The 13,008-nt window shown below is 44.6% G+C and overlaps 1 protein-coding gene across 2 annotated transcripts in view; it reads left to right on the top strand.

Annotated features, from left to right (window-relative positions):
* Nucleotides 1-12,082, top strand: part of plxnb1a (plexin b1a) — a 51,426-nt gene extending 39,344 nt beyond the window's left edge. For both annotated transcript variants that reach the window (XM_062563106.1, XM_037480451.2), the window contains 21 exons: nucleotides 499-635; nucleotides 765-938; nucleotides 1,121-1,355; nucleotides 1,465-1,707; nucleotides 1,814-1,990; nucleotides 2,409-2,557; nucleotides 2,894-2,994; nucleotides 3,089-3,306; nucleotides 3,473-3,651; nucleotides 3,740-3,806; nucleotides 4,034-4,180; nucleotides 4,601-4,775; nucleotides 5,050-5,153; nucleotides 5,240-5,324; nucleotides 5,891-6,063; nucleotides 7,213-7,373; nucleotides 7,785-7,932; nucleotides 8,016-8,080; nucleotides 8,964-9,039; nucleotides 9,217-9,291; nucleotides 9,909-12,082. In XM_062563106.1, the coding sequence (XP_062419090.1) occupies nucleotides 499-635; nucleotides 765-938; nucleotides 1,121-1,355; nucleotides 1,465-1,707; nucleotides 1,814-1,990; nucleotides 2,409-2,557; nucleotides 2,894-2,994; nucleotides 3,089-3,306; nucleotides 3,473-3,651; nucleotides 3,740-3,806; nucleotides 4,034-4,180; nucleotides 4,601-4,775; nucleotides 5,050-5,153; nucleotides 5,240-5,324; nucleotides 5,891-6,063; nucleotides 7,213-7,373; nucleotides 7,785-7,932; nucleotides 8,016-8,080; nucleotides 8,964-9,039; nucleotides 9,217-9,291; nucleotides 9,909-10,013 (2,994 nt within the window). In that variant the 3' untranslated portion in view covers nucleotides 10,014-12,082. The remainder of the gene's footprint in view (nucleotides 1-498; nucleotides 636-764; nucleotides 939-1,120; nucleotides 1,356-1,464; nucleotides 1,708-1,813; nucleotides 1,991-2,408; nucleotides 2,558-2,893; nucleotides 2,995-3,088; nucleotides 3,307-3,472; nucleotides 3,652-3,739; nucleotides 3,807-4,033; nucleotides 4,181-4,600; nucleotides 4,776-5,049; nucleotides 5,154-5,239; nucleotides 5,325-5,890; nucleotides 6,064-7,212; nucleotides 7,374-7,784; nucleotides 7,933-8,015; nucleotides 8,081-8,963; nucleotides 9,040-9,216; nucleotides 9,292-9,908) is intronic.
* Nucleotides 12,083-13,008: the final 926 nt, after the last annotated feature.

Raw genomic sequence — 13,008 nt, 5'->3', positions numbered from 1 at the left:
AAGGAAAATAGAGCCACCCTTTCGATCTAATTCCTCCCTCTGCCACGAGGGTGTGTCTCACTCGATGTTTGTGTGTGTGTGTGTGTGTGTGTGAGAGAGGGTAAACGAATGATGGAAATTTGAGGCGCTCACTCTGAAACTTTTAAAGTACTGAAGCAACAACCGTTCTCTCCGTACCTCCACCGCTCAGAAGTGAGTGTCTGGGACATCAATACACCTGAATGTGTTTTGGAATTTTTTTCCTTTCACTAGTCTGACAGAAGACGTGCTATGGAAGCATAATAGCAAAACGTCTAACTGACCAGTCTCCAATGTGTCTTTTAGTCAGTGTGAGGACTGTAGTTCTGACAGCAAATAAATTGCTGTGAGGCGACTTTCTTGCGTTTTCCCAGAATACCCCTGTGTCTCTTCCATCTTCCCGATAAATTGCGAGCTCAGTATCAGCTTATTGATCGTACTTGTTCTTTTTCTGTCTCTCCCCCGTCCTTCCATCACCAGGATCCCGTGCTGAGCAGCGTCTTCCCACAGAGAGGTCCCAAGGCGGGTGGCTCCTCCCTCACCATCAGAGGCCACAGACTGAGGACCGGGCACCCGAGCGAGGTCGGCGTCCTGATCGGAGGAGTGCCGTGTGTGGTGTGAGTGCGAACCACGAACCGCGAAGTAGTGTTTTAACATGAACAGTTATGAAGGCCGACCTTGTGTCTGAGCTTTGTTTTTGGATCAGTGAGGGTAAAAAAGAATAAGAAAATGTCTCCTCTGTTCAGGCTCAACATCCAGGAGGATCAGATCAGCTGTCTGACCAGAGGCAGTAACAGAACAGGAGAGCATGTTATCACCGTCCGGTTTGGTAGTACGGAGCGCCACCTGCAGGGCCTGGTGTATCACTACACCCCCAACCCCAACATATCAATGGCTGCTCCGTCGAAAAGCTTCCTCAGGTATCAGTTTCAATAACGCAATACTCACAATATATATAGTTGTGAGTATTGCAAGTGATACATTGACATTTTAGTCTTACTTTAGGCAGAGATCTATCGAAGAGGTAAACAATCTGCCCAGCTACTGGTCATGAAATACAAGGAATAAGACAAGGAATGGTTTTCTCCCCCCTCCCTCCCAGTGGAGGCCGAATCATCATGGTTTCTGGTCAGAACCTGGATGTGGTCCAGGAGCCCATAATGAGGGTGACCCTCAGCCCCCCCGACACTCTCCCTCCCAGGAGGAGGAGGAGCGCCGGAGGGAGGAGTGAAGGTGGCCTAAATGGAGGACGGGATCGTCGGGGGGCAATGAAGAGATGGAGGAGGATTGTCCCGGAGGCGGAGTGCGCCAAGGGTACACTCTGTCACGTCAAACAAGTACGTAGCATACAACTATGTTCATCGCTGTGCTTTTCTTTAAAAGCTCATTAAGCTCAAACTTCTAGAAGTCCTGTATCATCCATAGTTGTTTTGCTCCCACCTCCAGTATGAGTCTCGCTGTACCGTCAATGGCTCCACCCTCATCCTGTGCCCCACTCCGGCTGTGGGTCCACAGGCCAGGAGGACCAGGGTCAAAGTTCACTTCCTGTTGGACAGCCTCCATTTTGACTTCCGCAGCGTGGGGGGCGAGGCCTTCAGCTATGAGCCTGACCCACAGCTGTACCTGCTGAACCAGAACGATCCGAGCAAACCGTACCACCACAAACCCGGCAGCATCATCTCCGTCGAGGTAACCACGGTGCAGTGATGATCGTCAGAACGATCAGCACAGCAAATCCCGGAGAGACACTCTGTAAATACTCAAGACTCACCCATTCTACATCTCACTGCTCCAGGGAGAGAACCTGGATCTGGCGATCTACAAGCAGGAAGTGGAGGCTCGGATAGGGGCGGGGCCGTGCTCCGTGAAGACGCTGACACACAACCACCTGTACTGTGAGCCGCCAGCTCAGCAGCCCTCAGTCACCGCAGGCAAGATACAGGAAGGCCTGGACAGTCTGCCGGAGTTCACAGTGAGTCAATGTAATTCATATTCATGTTCATCCAATTCAAGGATGCCTGATTGTCATTATGCAACCGTTGCATTCAAATACACGACAAACAAATCAACGGGTAAATGCCAACAGATATGGATTGCTTTACAATATTTTGTTCAAACATTTTGGATATGATTATTATTATTATGATCTTTAAATGTTGACTTTCGGACTTGACAGTTATAAGAAATATTTGAATTAAACAATTAACAACTACAAATAGGTTAAAAATGTTTGAGTAGGAATTCATTATTTGATCCCTTTACAATTTTGTAATGAACAGTCTGTAAATGTGATGTTAGGTCTGTAATTTATTAACAGCGTGAGACCAGAAAACCCTGAAGAAAGTTCTCAACTGATTTGCATTTGATTGATCTGTAATTGTGTTTTCCAGGTGAGAATGGGGAACCTGAACTTCTCTCTGGGCCGAGTGCAGTACGACAGGCAGGCCCAATCTACGTTTCCTCTGGAGGCTCAGGTGGGGGTCGGGGTGGGGGCTTCCATAGTGGCTCTCATTGTGCTCATGATCGTCCTCATATACAGGTAAATTCAGACAGAATTTGATCTGCATTACCAAGATCACATGTGAACACGTCACGATAGCGTTATTACCCATCTTCACCCAATAGTCTTTTTACTGATTAGAGATTGACAATAACACATCAAAGTCACTATGACTGTGTGTGTGTTTGTGTGAGAGACTTTTTTGCTTTTTCCTTTCACCTACTTCCTTTCTTCGTTGTTCTTCCTTCCTTCCTTCCTTCTGCTACCTTTTTGTACTTCCTCCTCTTACCTGCTTCTAATATCAGAGTGCTTGTTTATCTCTTTACTCTTTACAGTAAACGTTTCACTGTTGTCTGCATCATTGTTGTTTGTCAGGAGGAAGAGCAAACAGGCCATGAGGGACTACAAGAAGGTGCAGATCCAGCTGGAGAACCTGGAGACCAGTGTGAGAGACCGCTGTAAGAAGGAGTTCACAGGTACTAACCTCGCTTTAATAAATGACAGCTCACCAATTGTCCGGACATCAGGATAGGTACACAAACCGAAGCCCTCCTTCTCTCCCGCCTTTAGACTTGATGACGGAGATGATGGACATGTCCAGTGATTTGGTGGGTTCAGGGATCCCCATCCTGGATTACCGGGCGTACGCAGAGCGCATTTTCTTCCCCGGCCACCAAGAGTCGCCCCTGAGGCGCGATCTGGACGTCCCGGAGAGCCGCAGGCAGACGGTGGAGCAAGGGCTGGTTCAGCTGTCAAATCTCCTCAACAGCAAACTCTTTCTCACCAAGGTCAGAAGTTTGTTATTGGGACAGGTCTCTAGATCAATATTTTAGTCCTTTTTGTTGGAATCACTGCCAATAGAATAGAAAGAAACCTAAATACAGATGATCGCTCACTAATCACTGTTACAGGTCAAAGTTAATCCCCACATCTTCTTATCCCTGTCGTTTCCAGTTTATCCACACTCTGGAGGTCCAGCGGACGTTCTCCCCAAGGGATCGGGCCTATGTGGCCTCCCTGCTGACCGTGGCCCTGCACGGGAAACTGGAGTACTTCACGGACATCCTGAAGACGCTGCTCAACGATCTGGTGGAACAGTACGTGGCCAAGAACCCCAAGCTGATGCTTAGGAGGTGAGGAGAGGCCATGTGGACACATCATCAAAGTGATCTTCAGAACATTCCTCCATAAATCGTCTGCTTCCTTTTTTTCTTTTTCCAGAACGGAATCAGTGGTTGAGAAGCTTTTGACAAACTGGATGTCCATCTGTCTTTTCACCTTTCTGAGGGTACGTCTACTAGTGTTTGTTATGCCGGGATCACTAAATAGCAAGTTGTCCACAACAATCCAACAACAATACTTCTTCTATACAGAAATGGCAAATATTTACAGTTAAAAACACTTGAAAACTAAGACATGCTTCACATGCATCACTCAAACATGCACATACGTGCTTAGGTACTAATTCTGCCGTGGTGGGACAGTGTTGACCTTCCCTCTCTCACGCTTGGCCAGGAGTCCGCAGGAGAGTCGTTCTACATGCTGTTCAGAGCGATAAAGCACCAGGTGGACAAGGGACCCGTGGACGCTGTGACGGGAAAAGCCAAGTACACGCTGAACGACAACAGGCTGCTGCGTGAGGACGTGGAGTACCGCACGCTGGTCAGAACACACATATAAATGATATATAATATAAAGTCCAGGATGAAATGATTACCATGTCAGAGTCGTGTCAATGATATGAAGGCAAGGCTTCTTTCCATAATGTGTTAAGGCTATAAAGATATAAGTCAGTCAGTTGCAACAAGAAGCCTGTTTAATTGACCTACATTGATGAATTATATTGCGAGCAATACTGGACCAATCAATCTGAAATTACAAAAAAACATTGGAAGGAGGGTTCAGGTAGTATTAATACCACCCTTAAAAGTTGTTGTTTATTCCAAGCTAATTAGAAATATAAAATGGTACCTTAGCTTGTGCTTAAGTTCTGCTTAAACAGCTATAAACAACTGCACACAACCTTTCAGCGTTGTAGTGTTTCCAATATTTCCACCACTAACCCGTTGCTCATCTGCCCAGACCCTAAACGTAGCGATGCCCGCTGCGGCCACCAGCGGTGGCGCCACCACGCAGACGGTGCCGGCCAAAGTCCTGGACTGTGACACCATCACCCAAGTGAAGGAGAAACTCCTGGAGCAAACCTGGAAGGGAACCTCTTTTTCCCAGAGGCCACACGTCGACTCGTTACACCTCGGTAGGTCCACTTCATTTCACAACACCACTTCCTTTGCTTCAGTATTGGACCGTCGTCAGAGGGAGCGCTTGGTCACAGTAACCTGTAGTGATGAGCATCTGTGATCCGTACGGGTCCCCACTCACAGTCCAGCGCGCATCACACAGGGAGTCTAACTATTCCTGAGTCTCGTAATCCATCAATATTGAGTAACTAGGCAATTAGGGTGTAATTTACGTTCTTCCAGTCTTCCAAAAGAAGCCCAGATTGAGTATTTATTTTCCTTCCCGTGCAGAGTGGCGTGCAGGTGTCGCGGGTCACCTCATCTTATCTGACGAGGATCTCACGTCAGTAGTGCAAGGCTGTTGGAAGCGCCTCAATACACTGCAACACTACAAGGTGAGGGAAAGTCCCAGCACCGCTAAAACATGCACACACACAACAAGCAGGAAGTGTGAACATTGTTGTGTCTCTCTGGGACGCAGGTCCCAGATGGAGCGACGGTGGCCCTCGTCCCGAGGAATACCAAAAACCACCTCCATGACAGCCATGATTACATGCCGGGAGAAAGTGAGTGTCCCCGCTGAAGCGACGCACTCATTTCCAAGTGTTTATCATGTGCGCGCGAGCAGCTGTGTCCGAGTCACCACCGGGACAGCCAACGCTGACAGCTGAACACAGCGTGGACAACCACGGGGTGGCGCTGTGTGCCCACGGGGGTTCTGATCCATTGGGTAGGATGAGGTGGGACAGGTGGAGTCCCAGTTCTACAAAAAGCAATCAGGCAAAACGATTGAATAAAATATTGTATTTATTCAATTTTTTTTAAGCCTTGATGAACCTGGATTTAGTAGTTTAAAAAAAACACACAAATCCTTGCACACAAATACAACCCAATAATTTATACATAGTATATATATATATATATGGGGGAAAGAGATAAAAGACAAATCTTAATCTTACATTATATAATAGTAATTAATAAAAGAATAGTGGAATGAAAGATAAAATAACTGATTCTTTAAATAGATTATGTGTAAACGTGTGTTTGTGTGCCTACTGGTTGGTGGGTTGGGGACCAAGGGGGGGCAGTATCAGCTTGCCACACTGAACCGACCTCTGACGTCTCCCACCAGAGACCCCCATGCTGGACGACGGGGAGGAGGGCGGCGTGAGGCTCTGGCATCTGGTGAAGGCCGGCGAGGAGTCGGAGCTGCCAAAGCACCGGAGGGGCAGCATGAGGGAGCGCGGCGGCGAGAGGGCCAAGGCCATCCCCGAAATCTACCTCACGCGGCTGCTCTCCATGAAGGTAAACCGGGGCCCCCTTAGCTCATGTGTGTAGCTCACAGCTCATGTGTGTAGAGTGCAAAAGCGTTTCACATTGTTAAGGTTTTGGAGGCCCCTTGAGGGAGATCACACTACGATGAATCAAAAGAGTCACCTGGCTTTTAAAAATCAAAAAGTATTTAATAACTAAAAGTGATAAGGAATACAATTTACAAAGTGAAATACAATGTGAATAGTAATATATTGTGCGAAATAGAGAATTCTCCAACCAAGTCAAATATGACTTATCAAAGCGGCTGCAGGAATATATATATATAGGAACAGTTCTTCTCCCGGTTTGGTCCTTTGAAAACTCTGGGGGGTGTCTTTTCGGTGCATTTGAATGTCATTGGGTTCTCCTTTAAAGTGTCTCCTTCTGGTTCACATCCAGGTGTGAATCTGCTGCGGTAACCTGAAACCTGGTTACTGTTCTGTCTTATCTCTCCCTCACATTCCAATACATTCCATGTAGAATCATTTGGCTTTATGCCTCAATGAGTGAATATAACATAGCATACATACTTTGTCTTCCTCTTATAACTAGTGCACTTCAATTACAACACAACATATAAGATCACAGTTCTTCATAAGTTTAACACAGTTTATGTGGTGCAATACTTTGCCTCACTCGGCTGTCTTGCATCCAGTTGCTCATCTAATACCTGACAGGAGAAAAAACTCCCCGAAAAATCCTCTTTGGGGAGAAAGTTGGGAGAAATCCATTAAGGACGGCAATTAGCTTCCGTCCCGAGGTTTTAACATTACATCGTGACAGGATGTTAATGTGTACAGTATTTATATGATTTACATGACTATGAAATGTTATTGATTATAATGCATTCACTTCATCTAACATACAAATGTAATATCTACTATCTAACGTCACACAAACTACAATTCTACACTAAACATTACTACATGTGATATACTTCCCACCGCTAGGTGTGGACTTCCACTTAAATTCCTTAACAACATCCAATCGTTGACTTTGGCAGCCAAGTAGACGGTTGGGCTCATCAGTCACACAGAGTCCGAAGTGAGACGGCGCGGGACGTTTCCTGACCGGTGGAGGAGCGGGTGACATTAGTACTTGTACAGATATGTGATGTGGTCCTCTGCTCCTCTGTCTCAGGGCACGCTGCAGAAGTTCGTGGACGATTTGTTCACAGCCATCCTCAGCACCAGTCGTCCCGTGCCTCTGGCGGTCAAATACTTTTTTGACCTGCTGGACGAGCAGGCACTGCAGCACAACATCACAGACCCAGAGACCATCCACATCTGGAAAACCAACAGGTAACCAGCACACAAGATGTTTGGATATCAGAAGCATACAGTTTTGGTCAAAAGTTGCCATACATTCGTAAAGAACATAATGTCATGGCTCTCTTGAGTTTCCCGTTATTTCTACAACTCAGATTTTTCTCTGATACAGTGATTGGTACTTTGATACTTCTTTGCCACAAAAAACATTTTTGGTTCTTTTATGACTTTATTATGGGTTCGAAGGATTCAAGGAGTCTCAACATATTGAATCAAATGGGGAGGGGGCACAAGTAACGACTAACTATAAAAACGTCCATTTGCAAACGTCCCACAAAACGAGTGCCCTTTATCTGGTCACTACGTTGTAAACACCTCCATCTTCACCAGAATTTCAATGCGCTTTCTTAATGAACATCACAACTTTTGGGTCTGGCCGCACAGCTTGCCGTTGCGATTCTGGATCAACATCCTGAAGAACCCGCAATTCATCTTCGACGTGCAGACCTCGGACCACGTGGACGCCGTGCTGTCCGTCATTGCCCAGACCTTCATGGACTCCTGCACCATCGCCGACCACAAGCTTGGACGGGTGAGCTTGTTGCTGTGACCTTCAAAAAGACGTACACTGTTCACATCCAGGACGCGTCTCATGCATTCGTCTTCCTCGCACAGGACTCGCCCATCAACAAGTTGCTGTATGCCAGAGACATCCCGCGCTACAAGCAGATGGTGGAGAGGTATGTATATGGGCACGCAGTCACCCCTACTGACCTAAGGCACAGAAACCTTCTGGATGAGGGAGGAGCGGGGGGCGGGGGGTGGAGACAGACAATCTGTCAATACCAGACAGAGGGGAGATCAAGCCCACGAGGCTTCCATGCATGGAGGGTTGAGAGCAGACTGCTCCCGTTTGATTCCACTGGGGATGTGTTCAGGCTACGGGGCAAGATGTGTATCTGATGGAACGCCTGTTCAGCAGCCTTCCTAGTTAAATATACATTTAAAAGAAGGATACGGTGTTCTGTTTCTCTTGAACCCCTCACCCCACACGGCACACTCTGACATCGGTGCATGGTGTGGTATTATGTATTATGGGTCACTAGCAGAACATGTTGAAATCATGTCAAGTAAAAGATTTTTTTTCTTTCTCCCAGTAGGTGGGTGGGCAAGCACCTGAAATAACCAAATGTAGTGTAAAGTTAGTTTTTCATGACGTGTCCCCTTTTCAAAGAAGTCTGTCGTGTCACATTTGGCCAGAGAAGCTATTGACCTCTGCACAGCACATGCATTTGAACAAACAGCCGCAACAGCTCATCCGTGCAGCCAAACTCCTGTTCGTACTTGTATTTAAAGCTGCTCTCGGCCAAAACCAGTGTGTAACATGAAAGGGTTGGTTCAAAGAGACACAGAGAATAATCACCCTGAGCAGACTCCAACTTACAGCCGTACATAAGACACTCAAAGCTTTGAACTGCCTTCAAAGTGCAAGTTATTTACTGCAAAACAATGAACCAGCAGAAAGGGCTGTTGTGGTTTTTATTTCATCAGTTATTCCATTTTGTTATTTTCTGTACACGTACTCCTCTTTTGAACCCCTTCCCTCCCCTCTCTCCCCCGCAGTTACTACGCAGACATCCGCCAGACCATTTCCGGCAGTGACCAGGAGATGAACTCGGCTCTAGCAGAACTCTCTCGAGTATGTTACCCGCTCTTTGTTTTCTCCCATTTTGCAAGAATAAAAAGCTAAATGTTGAACATGTGAATTGTTTCCATCTGGGTGGCAAGCCAGATGTGGAGTTAGAAATAAAATATGAATGGCAACGTTTTAACAGCCGGACGTTTCCACTTCTGTGTTTTTACTCTCACCAAACAGAACTATGCCGCGGAGGTCAACTCTCTCGTGGCTTTACACGAGCTGTACAAGTACATCAACAAATACTATGATCAAGTGAGTATACTGCAATGCACAAATCTCTGTAAGCTCTGAAAACACAGCAGCATAGTAGGTATATATATAGTAGGTGTATATAATAATTTGTATTACATAAGCCCCACCCACTACAGTCATGGTTACTTAATTACTCTAAGACAATTCCTTGTTTCAGAGGTTGACAAAAACCAAGAACTGCTTATTCTTTTCAACAACTTTTTTTTCCTTCTTGATAAGGAAGGAAAACTGTCACTGTGTATCATCAACAGTCCAAGTAGAACCTTTAGAGTTTTAGAGATAAACCTTTACATCTCTACTCTTCTCGTTGTATAATCGTTTTTTTATAGCCTCCTTATTTTGTTCTCAAAGGCCACCAGATTGATACATTTTACTCTATGTACAAAACTGTTTGGACAGTCATAACTGTAACAGCTCGACCTTTTTGTTGCGTGGTTACGGTTGCTGTGCAATTATTGCACAACTGCTTTTTTAGGAGAGGTTTATATAACAGCCAATTATATATATGTCACTCCAATCCCTTCAGCCTTCATCTTCCACTAAAGAAAAAGCCTATTGCGCAATATTCCAAAAGTATGTAATTCAGTCATCTTGAGATGTTTTCCATCTCTTGTCAGATCATCACGGCCCTGGAGGAGGACGCCACTGCCCAGAAGATGCAGCTTGGTTACAGGCTCCAACAGATCGCTGCCGCTGTAGAAAATAAGGTCACGGACCTATGACATGAAAGACGGGATGAAATTCACCTTTTAACCTCAAGGTGATGGACAACGATAGGAATCATGGTTCTGTCTCCCGGAGGAAAGCCCTCCCTCGTTTCCTCGAGGCGAAGGAGGACAAAGGATCATCATGTCTCTGGCTGTCATTCCAGCAGACTGAGGAATGACCTGAACTGATGGGGCCATGGTTCCTGTCCCGTGTCCAGGAGGTACAGTGAGACTTGAATATCCACAGGTCCCAACACAGGGACTAAAGTGACACAGCTGTGGGGCAGAAGAAAGAAGGTCCTAAGAAATGAAGCCAAATAAAACAGAAGGGTTTCATCGTTCATAAGGATTTCCTTGGTTGTGTTCACTAAAGGAAGGAACAATATGAGAAGGGACCTCTTTTTTATTCTTCCTCTCGCTCTACGCGTCTCCCTGGACTTGAAGGTTTTTCAGACCAACTGCAGGTTTCCACATCTGAATCCTCTGCACATGCCACGCTGTGGACAGGGAGGAAATGTTAGGACGTAAACATCTTTCACTAGAAGTGCAAGTCTTACAGAAAGGACCTAAGCAGCCGCTTAGGTCCTTTCCGTATCGGAACAATGTCTTTCTCAAATCATTCTACCTAGTCTTACTCTGTGACCGTTCCCTAGCTGTTGTCCTGTGTGAACAGATGTTTTTAAGCTTCACATTGCCATTTGTGCTTTTACCCCAATTTTTTAAATATTGCCTGTAGTTTGTGAGAGCGTTGATTTGAATTTGCTGAGGATGTGGTACACGAATAGTGTCGCGATGACCCGTTGCTTTTGGGATTGTTCCTTTTCTTAGGGACACAAACAACTGTTTCTGCTGTGAGTGCAATGTTTGTCTGTTTATTACCTCAGACTATCTGGCAGAGGAACTTATAGTGACCTCATTGAACTGATCCGTCCTTGAGATTATAAAGGAAGACGAGCATGCGGACAAAACCCATCACAACGGCACCAAAAGCACCCTACTAATTCAATGAGAACAGATGTTAGAACACAGGAAAGACCAAGCCTGACTTTTTGTAAAATAAATGCACAAATACATGAATAATGCCAGAGGGAATTAAGGATTTTATAGGTTTTACCACTTTTACTACCACAGTATTTATTTTGCTTACCCATTTTTTTAATTTTACTTCAACACAATGTTTTTTTATGTTGACCAATTTTTTTTTCAATTTTTTTTAACAGTGCTATTGATTAAATCTGAGGCGACTGTAAAACGTATGTTGCAGAATAACATTGCTACAAATAGGTTCAATTTATATGTATTCTTACAAAATGTGAGACACAGCTGCCTCCATTGGATTAGTTGTTATGTGTTTTGTACACAAACATGGCCGTTTTCACGGAGAAAACACCCCCCCTTCCACCCCCCCCCCCCATTTTGTCAGACTTCCTGTGGTTCAGACAATGGGAAGTCAGATTTGAAGAGTGTTTAACTAAGTCGCACTTCTTCCATCTTGTACAAATCCCTCCCTTAAATCAGACAATATGTTTAATATACAAAGGTGCCGTTGCTCTGTGATGCCACATGTGAAAATCTTTTACTAGTTTTTCAAATTTAATTTATTTTCTATTTATTATCTATTACAATCTATTACAAATTTTGTTGGTTATTATTTTCATATTTATTTATGAAGTAATACTGATTATGCCCCTCTGACTCTGAAACATCATGTTTTTTTTTTTAACGAGAAAGCATTTTATATTTATTTTTACCTTGTTTTGTTTTTGTCTGTTGACTTACTCTCATGTGCAAATTCACAGCACATCAACTGTCCTAAATTTCCCTCCCTCCTTTTATATTTTGCATCCATTTTAGAAGCAAACGTAAAATAGGATTTTAACATTGCCAGCTATTCTTTCTGTACATTCAAACCCCATCTTTGCACATTAGTCGTGTTTGTGTCTTGTGTATGCAAAGCTTGGGTGTTTGTACCACCTTGTAGATACATTCTGCTCCTAACTTCTGATCTAAGATTTCTTTGATTAATCGATAGGATGAACCTAACACCAACTTGATGCAACGCAATAAAGTGCTCTCAATGTTGATGAACGTCTAGAGTATTTTGTTCTTAATACAGCGGACTTATACGAGTGAGGATGGTGACTCCTCCCCTTTGATCCAGAGAAAAAGGAGACATTCAGTGTTAAAATCGATAATCCGTGCGTCACAAAGAGCAAAACAACTTATGTTGTGTGTGTGTAGCAGTGAGTTACAATGTCCCTCCTCCGTATTCAAAATATGATAGCTTCCATTCATCGGTTACAAAAAGTAACATGGCCACAGGAGTAACCCGAGATGATGACAGCAGTAACGGCAAACTCACGGCTTCAAAAGGGAAGTCCACAAACCAATGGGTGACGTCATGAGGACTAGGTCCACTTCTTAATACCAACAAAAACAATACAGACTGTTTTGAAAAAGTGGACAAGAATGTTGTAGTGTAGAATTTTAGTTTTATAGAATGTTACAGTTGAATGTTTCAGTGCAACAACTAACAATCTATACTGTAACATTCTACACTCTACCGACAAACACTGGTTCACAGCAGAACCCAATAAAAGACTACTGCAGAAGGATCAGGCATTTAGGAAGAAGGAAGTTCGCCCCTTGGTATAACCCTTAAACCCGGAACTTAAAGCAAACTGTGCGGAAACTTGAAAGGTTATGGCGTTCCACCAGATCAGAAGGATCTAGGCTAACTTGGCAAGACAGCGTTAAGACATATAAGAAGGCTCTCCGTAACGCAAGAGCATCTTATTACTCATCATTAATCGGGAAAAATAAAAACAACTCCAGGTTTCTCTTCAGCACTGTAGAGATTCAAAGCGCTGTCGAGCCGTGTATTCCTGTGGACCTCAGTAGTAACGACTTTATGAACTTCTTCAATAATAAGATTCTGACTATCAAAGAGAAAATTGATGGTCTACTACCCCCAACCGGAGCCGACCCGTCCTCGCATGTAGGAACCTTG

Source organism: Pungitius pungitius, chromosome 1 (genome assembly GCF_949316345.1).
Source record: "Pungitius pungitius chromosome 1, fPunPun2.1, whole genome shotgun sequence".
Lineage (NCBI taxonomy): Eukaryota > Metazoa > Chordata > Actinopteri > Perciformes > Gasterosteidae > Pungitius > Pungitius pungitius.
This window is presented reverse-complemented; position numbering and strand designations above follow the sequence as displayed.